Source organism: Solea solea, chromosome 12 (assembly GCF_958295425.1).
Source record: "Solea solea chromosome 12, fSolSol10.1, whole genome shotgun sequence".
Taxonomy (NCBI): domain Eukaryota; kingdom Metazoa; phylum Chordata; class Actinopteri; order Pleuronectiformes; family Soleidae; genus Solea; species Solea solea.
The window spans coordinates 7,621,794-7,641,831 of record NC_081145.1 but is presented as its reverse complement, the minus strand read 5'-3'; the positions used below and the strand labels follow the sequence as shown (position 1 = coordinate 7,641,831).

General features: G+C 39.9%; 1 protein-coding gene across 1 annotated transcript in view; it reads left to right on the top strand.

Annotated features, from left to right (window-relative positions):
* The window catches only part of furinb (furin (paired basic amino acid cleaving enzyme) b), a 104,025-nt gene that overhangs the window by 49,698 nt on the left and 34,289 nt on the right, over positions 1 to 20,038 (top strand). The window contains exons 3-6 of the mRNA XM_058646023.1: positions 2,018 to 2,116; positions 10,615 to 10,710; positions 13,782 to 13,910; positions 14,054 to 14,130. Of these exons, the coding sequence (XP_058502006.1) occupies positions 2,018 to 2,116; positions 10,615 to 10,710; positions 13,782 to 13,910; positions 14,054 to 14,130 (401 nt within the window). The remainder of the gene's footprint in view (positions 1 to 2,017; positions 2,117 to 10,614; positions 10,711 to 13,781; positions 13,911 to 14,053; positions 14,131 to 20,038) is intronic.

Here is a 20,038-nt window from a genome sequence, read left to right as displayed (position 1 = left end):
TTAACACAGGTAACTCTCCTGTCCTTATTTAGAGCAACTTGAGCTAAAGCGATAACTAAAACTATAGGGATTTTTGTAGCATCAACCTTATCCAGTAGCTCTGCATGCTCATCTGAGGAGTGAGGAAAGTCTGGTGTTACTGGTGCCTCCTTGCCTGGAGATGCCGAGAAGCACCCACAAAAGGTTTCCTCAGAACCTTTATAGTCCTGAGTTGTGCAGACATCCTCTGCCTCACAGCAGCAAATCCATCACTCACTGCAGACGTCATGCAAGTCTGCAGTTCATGTCTGTTCAGCAGCTGCTTTTGAGCTTTAGCTTATAACTGCTGAGCAACTATCAGATAAATACCTTTTGTGTCTGAGTTGCACACTGGAGCTTTAATTGACTATTTATTTATATCTGCTCGATGCATAATTTTTTGGGTATTGCTTGTCACGTTTCCTTTCATTGGCCACATTTTCATAATTTCATAATCATAATTGGATTGGTCTGTTTGTACAGCTGTATCCACACAAAAGCATCCGGGAAAGCATCAAAATTGCACGCATCATAAACTCCCAAGAGAAATATTGTCCGTTTTGCATGACACATAATCATTTATGGCTGATTTTCTCTGTGTTTATATGAAAATGATCACAGCAAGTGATCAAGTCTTAATTACAAATATTTGACAAATGAAGTCAAGTTGGCCAGCTTTAGGCTGGCAGCTTTGCTGTATATTAGTTCTGCCAGACTAGGCCATGGAGCTTCAGCCTTCAGTCTGGTGGACTCACAGACAGCCAGTCTGCAGAATCGGCCTTCAGTCCCAGGAGAACCTTCCACTATCGCGCTGCGTCTGCTGTTCTCCCACCTCACATACATCCATCCTGCCTGGCTAGCCTGTCAAACCCTGCATCTCCTATCCTCTCTTTGCCTTCTGCCGTTATTCCCCCTCCTGCTTTTTCCCCTCTCTTCCTCTGCTTCACTGAGCTTGTGAAGGTGAGCCAGTCCCCAGTGGCACTACTGTACAGATTGCAGTCCTTCCTTTTCAAATGGAGGCCATTCTCTTGTGGATACCGGCGTGAAAAATGGCTGGGCGGTTCTTTGTCTTCCTCAACCTTCTCTTTGGCTATTTTTGTCTTTCAATGTGCACCGATCTCTGGACGTCTGTATTATTAATTCTGTCTCTGGTCAGCTGTTCTTAAACTGCCACTGTGGGAGGTGCAAGCTGCTCAATGTGCCACTTTAGAGCGGGGCTGACAAAGAAAGCACTCCCTGATGTTTAGGCCAGTTTGACGACAGCCGCCACCCAATCACATGTCCTTAAAAGCTTTTTCATGAGCAATACGTGTGAGGGAGCACTGGAAAAAGTGCAATGAATGCTTCAGTATAGCTCTGTCTCTACCTCTAATGGATGCATCTAATCAGTTTTGCCTGGGTAGTGTTCATTTGTGAGAATGCAAATACGATAGTTTGCAATCAAAGTATTTTTAACATTGGAATTATATTGTATCTTTGCGTAAGTATCATGAAGCCTCTGGCGAATGTCACCCATGTTGGGCCCCTATGGTCTACATACTTCTCAAGAAAGACTGTTAGTCTGATTAGATTTGAAGTCTCTTCACCCCACTATTGCTATTCCTCTGTTTTTGTAATTGGAGTTGACTCGGTCCAATTGGCTTTAAATAAAGATAATGTAACCATGTTGTCAGCTTTCAACAATTACGACGCTCATGATACCTTTAAAAGTGCCTCTGCGACTAAGATTGATGATTATGGTTGCTAGTAAAATTAAGGTGTTTCATATGAAGGGATACTCACATTTCAACTCGTGACAACAGTGATACATAAGTAGAATATAGAAAGGAATCACTAGCTCTGACGTACAAATGGCTGTTTTCAACTGTTTACTGATGTGACCACTATCTGCACATGCTCTCACTCATGTGCACATGAATGCCCCAGTGAGCATGAAGGGTTATCTGGCTGCCCATTTGCTGCGGGTGAACTCATTCCCTTTCCCTTTGTGTTTGTGCAGGTTTTTGGAGATTATTATCACTTCAGGCATCATGCCGTGGAGAAGAGGGCTTTGTCTGGCCACAGGGGGATGCACGTCACACTGCAAAAAGAACCACAGGTAAGGCTCCTGTCAGCTTACGCACAGCCCATAACAACAAAAGGCCAGAAGACTCATTGGTTTACATGCACATAGTGCGCATATCACAGCATAAACAAAAGCCAACATCAGTGACAGCTTGTCACACTCTGAATCTTTTTTGCAGTTCACACTAGTCCTTCCATCTGTCTCTCTGACACAATCTTAGGTACTGCATAGCTGTAAATATGCAAAATCAGCCGCCCCAAAACAACTCAACAGCTGGACGTATCATTGTGTTTGGTCTTGCTTTTTCTCCATCCTTGTGTCTTCATTATTCGCTATGATTAACTAGATTGTAATATTGGTATTCATTAGTCTAACATCCCTGAATTAGGGCTGAACAATTAGTTGGTTTTGAATCAACAATTTCAGTATATACATTATGCTGCATGTCTGACAGGGTTTATACTTTTCTGTCAGTTGGAGCCTATCGAAAAGTCATATTATTCTATTATTGGATTTATTTTATGTTTTATTTTTATATGTAATGTAGCTACTTAACAAATACAGCTTCCGTAATATTGTTCTATGTTCTTTTTTTAAAATGTGTATATTATCCTTGCATTAGACCAGTGACTCTCAACCTTTGTGAGACCATCCAAGTCAGGCTGTTGGGCACACCACACACACACACACACACACACACAAACATACTAAACTGTCAGGCTATTATAGATAATAGCTGCTCCATTATTTTCCTGCTTTTAGTGATAAATGCTGATAATAATCCTTCATTTATAGACATAGATAGTTTGTTGGCGTGGTGTCAGTCACTCTTGGTGGTTCTGTGGACAGGGATGGATGTTGGTGGCATCTGAGCATCCTAAGTGCACGCAGTGGCAGTCAAATCAGCTTTGAAGCTGAGCTGTCAGATATTTCTTTGTACTGTAACTTCCTTGATTCTTCACTTCGTGCCTTAATTGTGTAATGTTTTTCTCTCAGTTGAAAGAACATAGTGAATGCTTTGAGTTTTTTTTCTGTTAGAACAGTTGATCCACCAGGACAAATTGCCTTAGTTTGAAGTGACAATCAGTTTTGAGTCAGGTTTTGACACATTCCCTGTTCTATTATTATCATTGTTGTGTTATATCAATGTGTGTATTGAAAATGTACACTGTATGGGCAAGGAGCAGTGTCCATGCAACAACACATCAGGGAAACTCAGTGCAGCTTTTATAAAACTGAGGAGGGGCCAAAAACTTGGACCGTCACAAACTCACTCTGTAATCTTCACACTAAGGCAGATGTTATCACTTTACAGGCAGTTTAATGTAAATAGAAAAAGTCCCAAGCTCAACAGTTGTATCTTATTCCGAATTTTGTTTGATCTACAACTATCTGGTGTAATTATATTGTGATGGTTTTTCATGTGGCTATGGTCCATCCCCTTTTGAATCATTACACAGTGAATATCAAACTGAAGCTTGACTTTAACAGTTATATCGCGAATCAAATCGCAATCACAGTATCTGGCAGAAAAATCGCAATTTTCCTCAAATTGTTCGGCTGTACTGTGAATGTCATGTCATAGGACATCTGGATTTGCACCAAGGCCGTCCACATTTTGTACTTGACACATTACTGCAAATCTCACTCTCCGAACCAGAGCAGTTGAGTCACCATGAAACTAGAAACAAAGTTAAATTTTTTATGCTGGGGATTTAGAGATAAGCATGCCCTCATTGCAAAAAGTGCAGTAAAGCCACCATCTTCTTATAGGTTGAAAAAACAGTAAATTGCTAACTGAAAGATGAAAGGAGCTGAAAGAGAGAATGGAGGGAAATAGAAAGCATTTATTCTGCCATGATTTACATCAGCCTTCATTAACAGCAAACATTTATCTATATTTACAGCAGGTCTTTTGCATAGGGTTAATACATTTGCTGGGTAATTTTGGTTAATCTTCTTCACACTGATTATTAAAATGAGGTGACACACTCTACTCCTGCATTTTCATTGCAACTGAATACTGAGTCCTACTGCCTCTAGATCAAGTCACGTCAGTCTGAGCCAACTCAGACTACAACAAAAAATAATCACAAAGAATGAACAAGAAAAGGCTTTTCCTTGAGCATAAAAATTGTTATTCGATGTGGATTTTATATATTATTACACCCCTGATTTATGAAAGCAACATGAGATTTGCAAATCTGGCCTATATGAAAAATGTTATTTTAGTCTGCATCAGAAGCTCATATTATGTGGGTTGTTTTATCTAATCACCAATACACAGAAGACATTTTTACAGGGAAAGCAAGTGCACTTTTTCACATAAATTTAATATAGTTTCAGTTTTGTGTGTGCACAGGGATTGAAAGTCTTAGTTTTTTTTTTTCCACACCTGAGCTGATGGAGGATATGAGAGGCCAAAATGCTATACACAAACCACACTGTGAATATGTTTTACCTTTTGTAGAACGATATAAAACAGAACACTGTAAAACACGTAAGAAACCTTTTTGTGGCACATGGAGAGCTAGTTCTGTTGCTTTTGTTTTATTATTGTTAAACAAGATGCTGATTCACTTGTGCTGTGTGAATGTTATGAGGTGAAAATCCCCCCAAAAAATTAAATCAAACCAAATCTATTCATAACACAGTGGCCATTTGGAGTGACAGTAATAAAATACTGTATTTACGCTGCTTCCTATTAGTGGTTGCCACAGCAGATTTGGGCTGACAGTGTAAATCAGTTTGTTTTCGTCTACCATTCATGCCAACAATACGTAACAAAAAACATTTATTACACTTGCGAGATGAAGGGAAGTGTGTTTAAATATCCTGTTTTCAACATCCTCTTTGTGTTTTTATTTAATCCAAAAAAACAAATTCATTCACTCATTCACACATTGATTTTCAACTACCTGAGCTGCACGTAACCAGATTGTGGTTACGGTGAATTTCACTGATGCCTCCCCTCTCCTGGTGTTGTGCATGAGCTGGTAAACACAAACCATGTGCAAAATTATGCTATTGCTGCCTTTATCTTATTGCCGGTACCTGTGTGTTTTTCCTTAAAGAAATTTGTGTTACTTGCAAAAGACTTTGCGAGCCTTGCGATTTCAGGCTCGAGGCCCTTATCTAGCAAGGCTGGTTTTCCCCTAAAGACAGGTAGGAGGAGCGAAGACAGCCCCCAATCTCCCCACAACCAGCCATTTAACCATCACAATGACTCCGGAGCTGTAAACTAGTGTTAAAAATACTGCATAGTTCTGCTTTAAAACTACAGCTGTGGCAACAAAACCAGAGGGCATTTAGTTCAAGTCAGCACTTGAACCCACAACTATTCAGGGCATCAGGTTTTGGCTAAGGAGCAACACATTTTTCCCTACGTTACCTACACATGCCCACACACACAACCAAAAATACACCAACCCTGGAGCAAAGCGAGAGCCAAAACTGCATTGCCAAAAACCCAAGCGAAAAGAAAAGCAAAAAACAAAACACTAACACTGCAGCATAAATGAGTGGGTTGTTGTTTATATATGCTTATGGGCATTTGTATATTCATATGTGTCTGTAAAATCATGTGATCCCTGGAAAAGTTTCTGTTTCAGACACTTAGAAGAGAACAGATTTTTTTTAAAGGCAATGTAAACAGCATGGATGGATTTGGATTCAGTCAATGCTTTGCTTTGAGCTTGTTCCCAGTATTTTCTCTCTGTTATCCAGTGACGGTGTCTTACATTTCCTCCATTGTTTCTTATACTCTGGCGCTAACGTGCCATGTATCACCACCCCTCTTTGAATAATCACACAGAGGCGAGATGACATTTGCAGCTGCATAAGCCTTTACTATTATGCTTGTGAGGGCTGTTAGTCATCTCCTGTTCACGCCACACACCTTCTCTGTGAGAGAAAGAATTGATTTTATTTAAGGGTGGCTGGGTTTGTACAAACTGCAGTGTAAGGCAGCTCACTGCATCCTGTGTTTCAAAGGGTCTTTACCCTATGTCAGTCTCTCTCTCTCTCTCTCTCTCTCTCGCTGTCCTTCTCACTCTCTTGCAGTTTTGTGACATAATCACAGACTAAGTCTCTGGCTATAAGGGAGCACTATGTTTACAGTGTTTACAGGGAAGTGCTGGCACTATTTAATATTTGTGTCACTGTCAACAAACCTCGTGAAAAATCCAAATCCAACAACCCATTAGTCATTTTCCCAGTATCTACCGACGTAGGTTGTCTGTGGCACGATTCAGTTGAATTAGATTGTATTTGTGTAGCATACATTATCTCAAGGCACTTTACATGGAAAGATCAAGACCTTACAATTATTATAGAGAAACCCAACAGGAACACAGTGAGCATGCACAATTATTATGTAATTTATAACATAGAAATCTTAATTTGTTTTTGTCTAACCCATATTCCCATGTCATAATCCGCCTAATTTTTTATCAATAATAATATACCCAGATATTCTCTTGAGCTCTGTGTTTTGCAGAGATATGTTAGCAAAATCATTTTTACATCGTTGACCTTTGACCAAGCAGTTCCAGATGCTATCAGGCTTTGGAGACACAGACTCAATTTCAACAGCAGCAGCAATCAGTGCTAATGGCTTTGTTTGTTTTCAATGTTGTATTTGTTTATTTAACATTTTCACATTACAAAAACCAACATGAGGTCACAAGTGGACATAAACACACAAAAAACACATTAATTAACTTCCTCTCTAGAGCTATGTAACCTTTTCTCCCCTAGGTCTTTTTAGAGCTGTAAGGAGTAGGTCAACTGCTCAAGCAGATGTAAATGTTTAATCAATACCAACAAAAACAAGTATGAGTGTTTTTTTTGAAGCCAGTACTTTGTAATTGCCTTTTTTTCCCCCGCATGCAACAGAATCTTTAACTAATACTCATCATCTCTACCTAATCATTCAGGAAATGTACCCAAGTACAATGAAATAAAAGTAGTGTCAACCTTGAAACTCAAAAAATTGTGGGCGTGGTCGACCATGCTTTGTCCACATTCCATCCAACACGCCGGTCTTAATGGCTTTGTATCATTCTACGTAATATGTTGGCATAATAAATAAAAAACAGACACATTTTTAATACACCTCCTTTCTCCATAATCTGAAAACAGATTTATAGATCAAAGCACGGATTTTATTGTCTGCATTATAGACAACACCAGCATGGCTTCTCCTTAGTCACCAGACAGGAAAACCCTCGGGACATCATGAAAGAGATGAAGCAAATGGTTTATTGCTCCAGTGGATTACAGATCTAGCCCATATGGAGATTTCCATGTCGTCTCACTAGTAGTTCTTTGTCTGCTCTTGTATTCCGTTTATATTTTGTCCTCGTCTCAAACTTCAGGATAGTTTTTATTTCTCTGTGATAAAATCACTCACTTTTGTCTTCAGGAAGAAACACATGAGACACTATTTTTCCCAGTCATTAAGTTCGGGTGAAGTGATATCATTGCAAATATTAGGTTTTCTCACTCGTCAGTGTTACGACGAGTCAGCTAATGTCCCTTCACTTGCATTAATTGTCTACATAAACGAAACACTTAATATCCAACAGTATCTTGGTGCATCCAGCTCGTAAACTGATTCATATAACAGTTGTAATTTTGTCTTGATAATAATGGGATATGCAGTCAGCGGTAGTTCAGTGAGGTCAGTCGTGTGCAATTCCGAATGTAATGAAATGAGATAAATGTTAATTAGTCTAGGGTGACTTGAGGGAGGTTAATGCTTCCATTCTCCGAGGCAAAGCTGTGTTTGGAGCAACATCACAATCATTAGATGTACTCAACATTTACCTTTATATTTGGTTTGGTCACTTGGCTATCATGAAATCAAGAAAGTAGAGAAGGCTCACAACCAGAAAAACTAATTTAGATGATCCAATTTCAGCTTTGTCACCTTCAAAAAAAAAAAAGGGAAATTCAAAGGATGCATTTGTCTCGGGCAGTAATCATGCATTGGCTTCAACTGCTGCAGAGGATAAGCGTCTCTATTATGCAGATCCCCTATGCTATGAAAAATAAAAAGAATGGTGACGATGTCCTTTTGTTAAATTAGAACAACACGTAGTGTTTGTTAAAGCTGTGCCCACAGACAATTTTGTGAATTGTGTTCCAGTTTAGAGGCAAATAGGTGTTACAGTACAGGTGGACACCAATGTGATTTACAGTTGGTATTATCCAATAGGAGCCTGGTTGTCAGGTGACATCTCTGAGCTTCCGGTTGCAAAACATCAGCATGGTCCAGGTAAAATTCACAATAATTATAGGGGTGAGATTCTTATGGGTGACATCCAGTGACGTGCGATGAGGTTTATGGCTGAGGCACTGACTCACTCACAGTCAGATTTACAAATAGTGAACCCAAAAAAGTAGCTTATTCACTATTCAGTCAGCAGCATTTGCATTGACTGCTGGTTATGTTTCATATCTTATCAGCATTCCTCACATGCACATAGGTAAGGTACATATTTGGCTTAGGAAGAATGTTACATTTATAATGACGAGAGCGGAGAGAGTGCATTTGCTCTGCTCCCTCCCAAGTACAGCAGCAAGTAGTATCTGTTGTTATCTCACATTCAGTGCGGCAAGGTATAGACTGCCTCACCTTATGCCTTCTCACTGTGGGTTTATGTCTGATTGGCAAGACTTATTACGACACACTCATTCATTAAAGATAATAGCCAGACTGTGAAAAGTCTGGGTTTATAATAAATGTGTCTGCAAACATTATATTAGCGACATACAGAGAGACGGCAACAGGCATGCCACGCATGCATCAACCCAGTGTGTGAGTAGGACTGTGCGATATGGCTGAAAAGCATATCACAATATAACTAGTTCATATTGATAATCATTGATAATTTTTCAGTCCCTTTTTTCAAAAAAAAGGGACTGAGTCTATTCATGCAACCAAATCGCGGAAGTTTTGGGAAGTGCACGATTAATGTTGTTATCGTATTATCACCCAGCTCTCTGTGTGAGGCACAGTGGACTCATTTATTTTATAATGTATATTTAAAATTAGTTGTTTTTCTTCCACTTTTCATGATGAAAACCGCATGATGACCAATTATCCCTGGTGACCTCACAACCGGTTGCCACTTAGCTGTTCCACACGTCCTTCAGATCCGCCTTTCTATGCACTCAGTAGGTTCACCTCACACGCCACTGTGATATATAAAGGCCGTGGCAGAATTGTAGATTTGTTCATCTAAAATCATGTCACTGAATGTTGTGTCTTCCAAGCTCAAACTGCAGAGTAGATACTGTATTTGGATGATAAAGTGTTATTCACCACAGGTTTGGGGAGACATGCAGTGACAAAACCTCAGAGTTTGGATATGATACACTCAGTTATCAGCTCACATCGTGAAACGTGCCAGATATATACTTGCCAGTCCGAACATTGCTGATTGGTGGTGAATGATGAAGGGTCTGGTGATGACAGAGACATTGGGGGGGGTCTGCAGTCACTGACAGATGCTCCATCTGGAGAAGGCACTGGTTCCTACACCCCCTGGTAGAGAGATTTATATGAAAAACATATAAGATCAAAGATGTTTTATCATCTACTATGTATGCTGTGTGTTTAAATATTTAAATTAATGTCTTTAATTATTTAGTGATATTCAGAGTGAAATCTCTCAACATATATTCGGCCATAACAATGAAACCAGGTCCCACTTTTATCATTGTGGCTGTACATATACATATATATGTAAAGATGCATATATAAAAGTATATGCACATGTCACATGATGTGCATATAGTGTACAAGTTGTAGCACAAGCAAAGCAACTAAGAATTGTAAAAACTGGTCCCATAACAGTATTGCAGACAGACAAAAGACACATTTCTAAACTCATTAGTTTAGATAAGTTTAGGGCTGCAATGATTTCTATTATTAATATATTACCATATGAATTGTCTGTATAAAAAACATTAAAACTTAATTAATTTTGGTTTGTGCACAAAATTAGGCATTTGATTTTTCCATTTAATGGTTTTGTAGGTGCCACTGAGAGCCTTTCTCCCCATGTGCATGTGTGTGTGCATGTGGGTTCCCAGCAGCTACTCTCAGTATCACTTCCTGGTTAAATGAAGGTTAAATAAAAAAGATTATTTGTTCCCTGACAAGTGGTCATGTTAACTTAAACGATTAGCTACTGTTTCGCTTCTGGCAAGGACGCATGAAATAGTTTTGGTTTTTTTGCAATTTCACTTACACAACTATACTCAGGGGTGAATGGAGGAGAGTATGCAGGACTTCAAAGACTGTTGTTCTCTGACCCACTGTACAGTCGCCACTTTCCCTCTGCATCTGTGGACTGAAATAAATTAGCCTCGCTTTAAGTCTCTGTCTCTCTGTCTCTCTGTCTAGTCATTACTTTTTAAACACAGCTGAGGCTCTGCTTTCTATACCATGAGTATACCATTTGGGAGATTGCAACAATTGCAGAAATTCATTATCTACCTGTCTGTTTGGACACCCGCAGGTCCTGTGGATGGAGCAGCAAGTGGTGAGAAAAAGAAAGAGGAGGGATGTGTATGAAGATCCAACGGACCCTGATTTCCCCAAGCAGTGGTACCTGGTATGTGATGTTCTCTGATCTTTATAGCCTAGACCTCATTATCCCATTATTATGGCTATATGGTTAAAATTGCAGTAGTGTTTTTTTTTCCAACACAGAGTTCTTTTGAAACTGAGATGGGGGACTTGCTATTAAGGACCATCTAAATGTTTATTATATCCTTTGCAGCCCTTACTAAATTATTGAACATTATTATGCTTTGCACTTCTTTTTCCTGTCTGTTCTCATTTGTCACGGAGGATTTTTTATCAGTGCTTGTGATTTTATTCTTTGCTATTTATTGTGCATATTTTATTGACAGGAAGGTGTTTTTGATTGTTAAAAATGCAAAGTTTATAAAATAAAAACTTTTATACAAATGAACCTTATATTATTATGTCACTTTTCAGAGTGACGGCTGCTTCTCTTTCATGAAACAGCTGACATCAGATAAACAACTTTATCAATGTATTTAACTACTTTCAATCTTTCAATAGTGGCATGTATGGCTTGCAAAGAAAACAGATCCTCATGTCAAACACAGCAAATGGTCTGTATTTACATACACTTGCCATTCACTCACACTTTCATACAGCATCTACTGTATGTGCAGCACATCTTTCATACACATTCACACACCTGCCATCAGGAGCAAGGTAGGGATAAGTGTTTTGCCCAAGGACACATTGCCATGTTGACTCGTGGAGCCGAGAATCTAACCCATAACCCTCCACTCCCTCTACCACTGAGCTTGTCCAGCATTTATCCCACTCAAAGATGTTGCATTTTTGGGGCACATACAGCTAGCGATTATGAGTTGAAACCCTGCTTTTCCTAGAGGTAAAACAATAAAGATGAAGAATGAAGATAGAGTGGAGTAGCAGCTCGTACTATTGCCTTGCAGCAAAAAGGTTCATGACCCAGTCTGACCAAGGGCCTTATTTCATGGAGTTTGCATGTACTGTACTCCCTGTGTGTGCATGGGTTTTCTCCAAGTCCCCCAGAGAAATCCCAGCTGACATAGGGTGAAAGGCGGGGCCTACCCTGGACAGGTCGCCAGTCCATTGCAGGGCCAACACGTATGGTGTTTTTCCATTATACAGTTCCAGCACTACTCGATTCCAATCAACTCGACTCTTCTCAGTTTGGGTATCAAGCACGTCGTATTCCATTACTTCATAATACCTCCCCAATGTGGGCGGGGTCGTCATAGCATGGCTGCATGGCTGCCGTTGCCTTGTTTTATACACAACACAAAAAACAGCCTTCATCCAGCGCTCTCTGTATCCTCTTGTCAACCTCTAAACAGGAACGTCCGAACCTTGTCGACAGACCACGGTGTATTTTTGTGGACAGCAGCCATGTATGCTCGCTGGAGTGCTCTTGCCAGTTTTTAAAAAATGTTGATGTCATATTGATGTCAAATGTTGATGTCTCATCTCACTTGGAACCTTGCCAGAGCAGGTACCAAAAAAAGCACCAGGTACCAGGTACTATCCATAATGGAAAAACAAAAAAAGCTGAGGAGAGTCAAGTCCAGTCAAGCCAAGTGCTATAACTGTATAATGGAAAAGCACCGATAGAGACACTCATACACTCACACCTGGGGCAATTTAGAGTGTCATTTAACCACTGCATGTTTTTGTTCTGTGGGAGGAAACAGGAGAACCCGGAGAAAACCCACACACACGAGGAGAACATGCAAACTCCACGCAGAAAGACAACGCCCTCGAAAACATGTAGAGGTTAATTGAACATTCTAAAATGACTGTATTTGTATATCTGTATGTTTGACCCACGACTAGTTCAGGGTGTACCCCGCCTTTCACCCTGTGTCAGCTCTTGTTGGCTCCAGCAGCCCCACGACCCTCATGTGGAGGATAAAGCGGTATAGACAATGGATGTATGTATGAACTGTATCTTGGGAGAATCAGTAGACACGCATCAAAATTTTAAAATTGTTGAGTCATGCTCTCACACTCTTTTATTCTACCAAGTTTTGTGAAGATATATTTTAGGTCTTAGAGTTTTTGAACGAAATGTACAATGGTGCTGCAACCACTAAAAAAATGGATACGTTTATCTGACTGGTCATGTAGGTCCAGTCAGACAAATCTAATTTGTCACTCTGAACAGTGCTGTAAATTGAATTGCTGTCATTTTGACAAACCCTGTATTTATATCAGCTTCACAAGCCAACACAATGGTTCTGAGTCACTTGTGCAGTGCGATGCAATGCTGGGTGAAAGGTAAAAAATAAATGTCAGGGACAGCTCCACTGCTGAAATATTATGTCACATGTGAAATACTGATAGCAGATGGTCTGGGCTCTGTGTCTGTTTCATTATTCACAGCTGTTCATGGAAAGGCACCAATTTGCCCAAATCTTTGCCTTTTCATGTACACATAAATCCTCTGTCGCCACAACAGAAACCACATGTGCCATTCAGCCACTTATCGTCTGAAGACTTCTAAAACTTTCTGTCCTTAAGTGTTCCACATCATGTAGCCCAGGCTTGAAAGACAAATGTTGATGGATATACCACCGCTAAGGACCTCTTTAGTCATATATTGTTGCATATGTGGTTGACAGTGATGATGTTTTTTATTCCTCCTTTTTATATAACTTTGTCTTTCAATTCCACCTCTCACTCTTCACGGGTTTCCATTATTTATCCAAGTCACACCATTCTCTCTGTATCTAATCCCCTGTTTGTCTCTCCCTCCTCTCTAAGCTTGCAGGCTGTTACTTGTTACTTGTGAAAGTGAGGCAAATGCTAGTGCAAATGTTTTTTGTGTGCATTTCTGTCCCTTCCAGTAAAGTGCTCACAATGAGCCACTCACATGGTAACATGTGGGCGATACATTAAATTTGCAATGTAAGTGTCCATGTGTCAGCTCCGATCTTCATTTTCTGGACATGGCTATTTTTATATCCGGGGCGATGTTGCCTCACACTTTGACAGGAGTCAAACAACTTTGCAGATGATTTAACCGACTGTTTTCACAACGACGTGACTTCTGCCGGTCTGTCTTAAAAGTGTCAGTCATAGCAGATTGACAGCTGAACAATAGGTCTCTGTCTATTCCAGTCCAACCCAACACACCAAGACCTGAATACCAAAGAAGCCTGGGTTCAAGGCTTCACAGGAAGAGGAGTTGTGGTGACGATCCTGGATGATGGCATTGAGAAGGACCATCCTGACCTCGTCAACAATTATGTAAGTAAAAAGCACAAAATGGTGGAACACAGATCACTCATTTGTAACATATTGACAGCCACAGAGAATTGACAGTAAGTGTAAATGAGAGCCTGTGGAGGCAGTTAGCTGCTGTTTTAAACCACGTCTTGTGTCTCTCCTAGGACCCAGAGGCCAGCTATGATGTTAATGACGGAGACACTGATCCCCAACCAAGATACACTCAGCGGAATGAGAATAGGTAATGTGACAGCAAAAATAATAATAATAAGCAATGCTATCGTTTGGAATTGGCCGTAACTGCTTGAAAATGGGCTTTCAAACAATGTAGATATTTGCCAAAGTGGTGCAAATGTGATTAATTTCACTGTAATGAATATACTGTATATTCATTAACTGAGAAATAAGTAGGACTTTTGTCCCACTCGTTGTTGTGTTGTTGTTTTTAATGTGGCCAACTCACTATAGTGGTTTGCTGATGGGTAAAAGTACCTATGAGAAAGCAACATGTCTATACAGCTTTTGGTCGGATACTTTTTGGCGGATGCATTTAAAAAAAACATATAATCATATAACGTTTGAAAATAGTCTTGCAGTCATTCTGCACAATCGTTACCTTTTGTGTGTGTGTGTGTGTTCTTGCTTCATTGCACAAGCCAAGCTGCTGTTGCTGCATTTTAACTTCCAGTTTGTACAACCCCACAGCTACTTTGGCACATCTTTGCTACGAATACAATATTTGTTTACTTGCCCTCAGTGATTCAGGCTCTTCTCTTCCTGTGTCTGTTGATGGCATTAAAACAAATTTATTGACGGGATACTCCAGCGAGGGCAAATGCTAAAACCCATCATCATCCCTTATCCCAGTTTCTCCAAATTATATGTTCCTCTGACGGATGAGACACTGCATCCCGCCTCTGAAATGCTCAGCAGGATTTGTCTCAAATCTTTCTCTATTCTGGGAAGACTGCCACCAAGTCTTTTTGTAGTTGTTTGTTTTCATCTTGGGTTTCAAAGCGCAGCATCCACTTGCAGTTGCTAGAAAAGCTTAGCAAGTTTTTCAGGAGATAGTGGAAATAATAGTGTGAGAGTAGACGTCGCTTCTGTTGAACATTTAGCATTGTTTCTTTTGTTGTTATACTTCAGAGAGGCGCACAGACATTTCACACATAATAAAACACAGAGTGCAATGAGTCACACAAACACACACAAATACTCTACTACCCATGTCAGTGGAACTGGCACAGTAATTATGTTGGACTGGATCAATTATGAGAATGGAATGAAAAGCAGGGGTGTGTCTCTTTGTCTGCAGTGTGGAGCTACACTGTTCACAGTGACCTGTGGACAAATTATATCCAATGAGCTATGTAAATCACCACAGAGTAATACACGGTGAGACAGTGAGTAATGCTCACTGCCCCCTCACACTGAGATTATATGAATATATTCATAGGATGATAAACGGAAAAGGAGGAGTTGGAGGCAGGCATTTTTCCAGAGCAATGAAGTCCACTTCATTTGTACTGATTACACACCACGCCAAATCTGGACTCCTCCTCTCGGGGCTTTTCCATCAAGATCCTCTGTGCTCTTGAGTTTGCAGCTCTGGCAGTTGTTGTTGAAGGGGGTGTCGTTTGAAGGCTGTTTGGGAACAAGCCAAGAAGGTAATCCATTTGAGCTCCATCAAGACAATATCTGTCCTGTTTTTTCTCTACTTTTGTGTAATTCTCCTCCCTTATATTAGTGTTATAAGGATAGATTGAGTTGAGGATTGCATGATTGATTTCACTTAATGTCCTTGGCGTGTTAGTAAAGCAAAATGCTATATAATACTGGATAATTTTAAGGTCTAGGCAATTTGGTCAATGGTCACACAGCAGAGCAGTGATTAGAACAAATGGTTATTGAAATACATGATTTCCATTCATGTTTCACTCCAGATTTGTAAAAGTTTAAAACCCCAGTTAATTGGTTTCTCAAACCTTCACCTCAGAGAAAAGTCTTTTATTCTGATCTGAGGTTTATCTTAAGCCATATCACCATATCACGCCCTAATATGAGACCAAACAAAACCTTAATCCATACTCAATTGTGTTCATGCATTTGGAAATAAAGTTTGGTTCATAAGACCTTAATATATCATATCATCACAACAGATTACATTTAGATGTATAAGCGTGAACTAAATTCATTATTATGCCTATCCTTTGACAAATAGAGAAATTATACAGGCGTGTATAACCAATAATAATAAGTAAGAATAATCTTTCCCTGAAAAGAACTCTTACCTTCTACTGGGAACTGTTGACAGGGCTCCATTAGTTTACACCCATATGCCAGCATGTAAGACTTCATCGTGACAGCCTTTATTAGAAAATGACTGACATTTTCCACAGCCTTGTGTGTCCTTCACCAGAGACCAACCCATCTGCACCTGAATACTAATATATACTGAAAGCTGTGAGTACGGAGAAAGTGTGAGAGTCTGGGAGAGAGTCTGTGAGAGAGTGTGTGTGTGTGTGTGAGTGTATGACATGCAAGGTCCTCTGAAGTCATGGAAACCAGTGCGTGTGTGTGGGTGTGATGGATGGATAATTTGAAAGATGGCATTAATAAACACTGAATTAAGTGTTTTCATGCCTCTCTTGCCATATGGAATTGATCTGTCCTTGGTGGCGGAGGGCTATTTGTTTCTCTCACCGTCAAAGTGCCACATCAGCAGAAAAAACACTGAGTAGCAAATGTGTAATACATACATCTGTGTCTGATATGATCAGTGTGTAACTTCTAAAAGGGTTTAAGGCAAACATTCTATATACTGTATTACCCATAAGTGTGTTTGTTTAAGTGTAAATTCAAGTAAGCCTCATATGTACTTTATGCAAAAGGCCTTATTTTATGAGGGCTGCCATCTTGCACGGCCATGTGTCGGCATCAGCACAAATGAACGAAGCCAGCCAGAGTATACATTCAAAACGAAGAGGAACAACATGCTGATATGCATGAGGCCACTGTAGTTCCTGATATGCTTGAGAATGGGAATAGCTGAGTGGAGGAATCCTCCATTTACACTCTTACAATAAGAGGCCGTCCATACAGAGACGGCGTTTTTTGAAAAAGCCTCCTAGAGTGGGGAAAATCTCAAAATGCAGCAAATACGCTACTTTAGGAAAACTTTAGACCTCATATTCCCAGCTGTCTCTTGCGCTGTCATTCATTATCTTGTGTTTGGAGATTGTTTGACAGTTTTACCAACTAATGTCAACAAAAAGTTACTAAAGTCGGCCTGAAAAGACGCTACATATCACTACAGAACATGTCCTCTCTTTAGAGATTTGTGGAGGACACGGGGGTGAAAGAAGTGTCGAATCGTAAAAAAAATAAAGAGCGAAGAAAACAAAACCTATTTTTACTTGAATAAACAAACAGATCAGTGATTGTTCCACACACACAGTCTGCAGCACTGAACATCCACAGCTCGTTCTTGTCTGTGACTCTGTTTATATGTGCTGTGTGTGTCTTTGTGTGTGCTCACTCAGCACTTCTGTGTGTGTGTGTCTGACTCTCCTCCCGCAGTAAATACAGTTAGACGGATGTCACTCGTGCGGCAGAATTGTGCATTCTCATAAAGTATTTAGGTTAATGACAGAAAGTCACTACATTTGTTTTTTTGACAATTAATAAACGTCGCCGGGGTCTGTAAAGTCGCTAAATATGGCACCCGGAAACAACGCGAAACATAACGTAAACAGACAGACATTATTTCCCTTTCTTTCCTCTGGCTCGGTTCATTATGTGTCTTATTATATCTGTAATGTGTTTAATGTCTTCTCTGTTTTTTGGTGTTCCTACCATGTGTATATTTTTAAAAACGGCAAAGAATAAGGTTGCTTACGTTTTGTGCCGTTTCCGTCTGGACGTGGCCGTAGATGTCCAAGTAGAAATGCTAGTCGATGCCTATCTGACAGTAACAGTACTTCAAACTAAAGATGGACTAACCTTAACATGAAAACCAGGCTGACATTTCAGCACCACTCATTATGAATCCGTTCAGAGTGAATGAAAAACAAATTCAAATGTAAACCTATTGTCCCTCCATACATCCTCTAATGTGACCAGGAGGATAAAGGGATGGAATGATCAGTCTTTTAATAATTTATCTTTTTAATATACTCGTGCATAGTCACATGAACTGATTGACTTTTTGTAATCAATAAATAATCAAATATTCCTGCCCCCTCCTTAATCATTTTTATATATAACTTGCTGGGTTTAATTTATTTCCTGTCGTTAGAGTGTGGTCTTGAATGCATATTGGTATTACTGACTAATGTGTCTATTTTTTGCTCTTTTGTTCCATGAAAGTTTGACTTTCCAGAAACACATTTGATAATTGCTTATACATATTAATTCTTAGACATTATTTCCTCGCATTAATGGGCTTTCGTTTCTTTCCTGTCTGTATTCAGGAGTGTGGTCTCTCATTTTGAAAGCATTTTGTCTTCATTTCACGTTCTTATTCTCTCTTGTGGCCACTGCTCGCATGCAAATGTGCTCTGTTTCTACTCGATCTGTTTGTCTGCACTCAGATATATATGCTGTAGCTGCAAGAAGGTTGTGTGCTTCAGGTCGAGTTTGTCAACTCATGCTCGGACTGCTTCTATGTGCTTGCAGAAATCTGCTATCAGATTTTAGCTTTCACTCGTGGAGCTTTGTGAATAATACCCTGTCAGTAGTAGTAATTTTACACTATTCCTACTGTTGTATCCTGTGATCTCCTGTTGTCTTTAAATCTGTGATTTCCTGCTCATTCCCAGTTTACCGCTTACCTACTCCAGGCCTAATGCTTAAACCTAATGTGACATATTCCCCACTCAAGAGGTTCGATGTTTCTGCACTTCCCTGCATACACAGACACTGTATTCTTTTTTGTAAAGAGAAAAGAAATCTTAACCCAATTTGGATTCCAGCTGCAGTCGCAGTGGCCAAATGTTGTCGGATAAGTGGCTTCTATTGTCTGAAATGTTCTTTCAGTATGTGAATGTAAATAAAATGGTCTGTCCTCTGCAAACAGTACATACAGTATGCTGCATGCATAGCTGTATCTGTCTGTGTGGAGTGTGAGTAGAGGCAGTGGAGTGAAGTTGTTGAGGGGGGGGCAGAAAAACTCAGTCTGATGGAGAACCAGAGCACAAATCAATGAACACAGCTTGCCACTGCATTGTACACTGAGTGCCTCTGTTGCACACAGCAGGTCTCACCTGCCTTGCACTGACACATTTTAGAGCTCGGTGTCGTGTATAATTGGCATTCTGCAAGCACATTCGCACTCCTATGTCGGTGGGGGTTTTGTTTGCACATAACAAAAATATTTTTTTTCCTACTGTGCTTTAAGGAGCAGACGACAGGTCGGAACAGAGAAGTACTAGTCACTTGTCACTTTAGTGTCTAACGTTTAAATTTGGGATTTCATTAGTATAATATGTGCAGTGGCTTATACTACTACTTTTAGTGGAACTAATGTGCATCCATGCGAACAGACCTAAGTACATACAGTATCACGTGACCACTCGGGGACACTAGGCATGCCACCGAAACTGGTTCTCTCTCCTCTGCAGTTTCCTTTGTTACTGCTAACAAGAGACAACATTGGTATAAAAAAATTAAAGAGAGATAAGAGGTGAAACTGTTCCCAGCTGATCATCAAGTTGTAGCTGATAGGAACCAATCGGGAGTGTGTCATCGCTTACAAAGGTCTCCATGTTTAACCATCCAGACTGAAACTGGGCCCTGGAGTTTTTAACAAAAACTGAGCCAGCAGCGTTTTCAATCTTCTCTGTTTTTGGACACGGAAATGCTGGGTTAGTGTAGAGGGCAGGCAAAATCCATATAAACAAGAATTCTGTAGTGTGGATGTAGCCATAAGTAAGTTCTCTGTTGCCCACCTGTCTACACTCAATAACATAATACTTTGAATTACATCTTTCACAAATGTTTATGTATAATTAAAGACATTTTAGTGTAAAGACAGCAATACTAAGACTTTAAAACAGAAATACTGAGAAAAGGAAAAATACACTTCCATCATACAACTGTGGGAACATATCAGTCACGGCAAGGGAGTAAAACCATTTCAAAAACTTCTG